Source organism: Pteropus vampyrus, unplaced genomic scaffold, assembly GCF_000151845.1.
Source record: "Pteropus vampyrus isolate Shadow unplaced genomic scaffold, Pvam_2.0 Scaffold36, whole genome shotgun sequence".
NCBI lineage: Eukaryota > Metazoa > Chordata > Mammalia > Chiroptera > Pteropodidae > Pteropus > Pteropus vampyrus.
In genome coordinates this window covers 435,098-438,260 of record NW_011888817.1, presented here as the reverse complement: position 1 = coordinate 438,260, position 3,163 = coordinate 435,098, and the positions used below count along the sequence as shown (strand labels likewise).

The 3,163-nt window shown below is 40.2% G+C and overlaps 1 protein-coding gene across 6 annotated transcripts in view; it reads right to left on the bottom strand.

Annotated features, from left to right (window-relative positions):
• OTUD3 (OTU deubiquitinase 3) overlaps nt 1–3,163 on the bottom strand; it is a 27,805-nt gene that overhangs the window by 14,290 nt on the left and 10,352 nt on the right. For all 6 annotated transcript variants that reach the window (XM_011357505.2, XM_011357504.2, XM_023529118.1 and 3 more), the window contains exon 3: nt 1,767–1,879. In XM_011357505.2, coding sequence (XP_011355807.1) covers nt 1,767–1,879 — 113 coding nt within the window. The remainder of the gene's footprint in view (nt 1–1,766; nt 1,880–3,163) is intronic.

Genomic DNA, 3,163 nt, shown 5'->3' with positions numbered 1-3,163 from the left:
ATGAAGTAGGTAACCAGTTTTCTCGGCTTAACGATCATCCTTAGAAAGAGAGCACCTCACTAAAAATGTGATAGCTCTCCCTGTGTCAGTCCCTCCGTCAACACTATCCCAAGAACACACACAGATACTGTTTCCCTCCTGTTCACTGTATCCTGGTAAAATTCCTCACCGACCTGTGGAGTATCTAATTTATTTTACTGTAATTTTATTAAAAGGACATTATGGCAGATACAACGGCTACCTAGTATCATTTAGATGACATTCTGGAAAGACAAAACTGTAGGAGACAAATCTGATTAGTGGTTACAAGAGGATGGGGATGGCGGAGGGGACTAGTGACTGCAAAGGGGCCTGAGGAAACTTTTTGAAGTGATGGTAATATTCTATATGTTGATAGTACTGGTTATGGTTATGTGACTGTATTTGTCAAAACACAGAAATTGACACCTGAGATGGGTGCATTTTGCTCTACGTAAATTATACCTCTATAAGCTTGACTTTATTTTTAATGTGCAAAAGCTAAAAGTAAACAATTTACAAAGGAATATATATGCTGGGGGTATATGGGAAAAATGAGAAAAAGGGCCACAATTGCCTTTATAAAAATAACGCATAGGATCACGAGTGTGTGTATACATATATATGGATGTGTCTATGTGTAGATGTGTTTAAAATGTGTATAAAAACATTGTGATACATATTTTTCCAGTTTTGTGTGAATGTTTTTACAGCTAAGAGGCTGTGTAGATGACGGGAATACACACTAAAACGTTAACGGTAATAATCTCTAGACAATGTGACTCCGGGAGATTTTTATTATCCTTTATGGGCTTTTCTGAATTTTCAAATTTTTCTACAATTAATATGTTGTATACGACTAAAATAAAAAGTCAGAAACAGAGAGGCAGTTGAGGGAGGAGGAGGAAGAATGACAGAAATCACAGGCCCAGTCTTCGGGAGTGGAACTACGAGGTACCGGAAGCACTCGGAATGTGAGGAGGAAGAGCAGGGGGTGGCAGCCTTCGCACATCTTCACCTGACCTTTGACCTTTCACACCGCAGAATGTTCAGTTTGAGGAATTGGGCGATTAGGTTAATTTAGGATAGTAAAGCCAAGAAATTTGAATGGGCAGCTACTTTACAACAGGGGGAGGATAAAGGCGAAATGAAATGGCTCAGCAATGTGCACTGCCACCCTACAACACAATCTTAACACCTGTACAGTCTCGTTTGCTGTAGGAAAACCACTGGTATCGTATGGACAGCTGAGTGGGCCAGAGAAATGAAACTTGATATCCTAAGCCATGAAATAAATTTTGTTGTTCAGAACATCCTTATTAGCAATGGTTATAAGTGAATTTGGTCTTTGTTTTCTTCCACCGAAAAACAAACATACATGTGGGACTAGGCACACTTCAAAACAGAAATCTGTATGCACTAATCCTTTTAATTCTCACTTAGATATTTTACCGACTTATCTGTAGTATTTTCACGTTAGGTGCTCTGCCTCCAACTTACCCAATTAACTGACTGCTGAATAATATTTCTGGCATTTTAAAGGTTTCTGAATTATACTCCAGACTCCACTTGAACATGGCACAGGGTTTAATCCCAAGCCACCGCAAGCTTCCGGTCTTTGGTTAGGCTTGCAGTACAAGTTACCCTGTACAGTTCAATAACACAGGTCATGCCCCGTCATCTTAGGACATTCCCAAAGCTAATTTATAAAGAAGAGCTTAAGATAAACTCTTGAATAGATGACCTACCTGCCACAAAGGGGCATTAAGTTGATGAATCACCACATTCAATTGATGATTTCTTGCAAAGGCTACAATTGCATCATTGCCAGCAAATGTACCAGGCTTTGCCAAACTGGCCACTGCATGGAAATAGGAGAGAAAAATGAAGTCTTTATAATGGAAAAATCCAAATGCAAACATGCTTTGGTATATTTTTAGTTCCAAATAATGAAGAACAAGGGTGTATATCTAAAAAGTCCATTAGCTTTGTCAGTCTAGGAATGTAGCTGTTTGAACAGTACAGACTGCTACTCAGAAGGGCACCAATCATTCATAAAGGATGCGTTTACTTATTCCTTCAATAAATATTTACTGAATGCTTCCTATAAGCCTAAATCTATAAGAGACACTGGAAATGTAATATTAAATGCAGTGATCATAATAGTTGCATTAATGAATACTTATGTGTCAAGCACTGCTCTACCCACTTCTCATAGATTGTCACTTTTAATCTTCAAACCAACCCTCTCGAAGAGGTATTATCCTGCACACCATCATATACACCAGGAAACTGAGGCAGAGTAGTTTAACTGTGCCCAAGGTCACAGCAGAGCTGAGATTACATCTCGGGCAGCCTGACCCCAAGGCATCCACTCCATTATACAGCCTGTCAGTTTGCCTCAAACTGTTTTCAACCAGTGGGAGGACAAACAAGAAAACAGACACTATGGATGTGTAAGTGCTACAGGAAAGGTAGGTATGGTAAAGAATCTGGTCTTGCCCTAAGAAATGTCTGACCTTTGTCACTGGCTCCTGGGAGGGAACCTCTAAACCCTTCAAATTTCTCAAGTGAAAAGGTTGTCTTTATTAATCACAGTGGGTTTCTCAGCCACACCTGACAGTTTATGCTAATGAGGTACTCAAGGTGGACCTCTGGCCATGTGATTATCGGCCAGACCTGGGGAACTGGGGAGCTAGAGACTGAGTTCAACCACTGAGGCAATCAATCAATAATGCCTACATAATGAAACCCCAACAGAAACTCTGGACAGCAAAGTTCAGGTGAGCTTCATGACTGACAACATTCTGTTACACGTAGATGCCATCCTGAAGACACCAGAGCTTCATGTTTGGAACTTCCCAGACTCTGCCCTTTGGCTAACTTTGATCTGTATCCTTGTCGTGCATTAAACTATAGCTGTGAGTATAACAGCCTTCAGTTGAGTTCTGTGAGTCCTTGCAGCAAATTATTGAACTTGAGGGTTATTTCAGGAAACCCTAAACTTGTAGCTGACGTCAGAAATGAGAGAAGTCCTGTGGAAGATTGTGCCTGAAAACTTTGCAACCAGAAGCAAAAGCCAGTTTGGTAGTAGGGAGGGAAAGATAAGGTATAGCAGATAAGAAAACAAAAATGATTCCCAAAC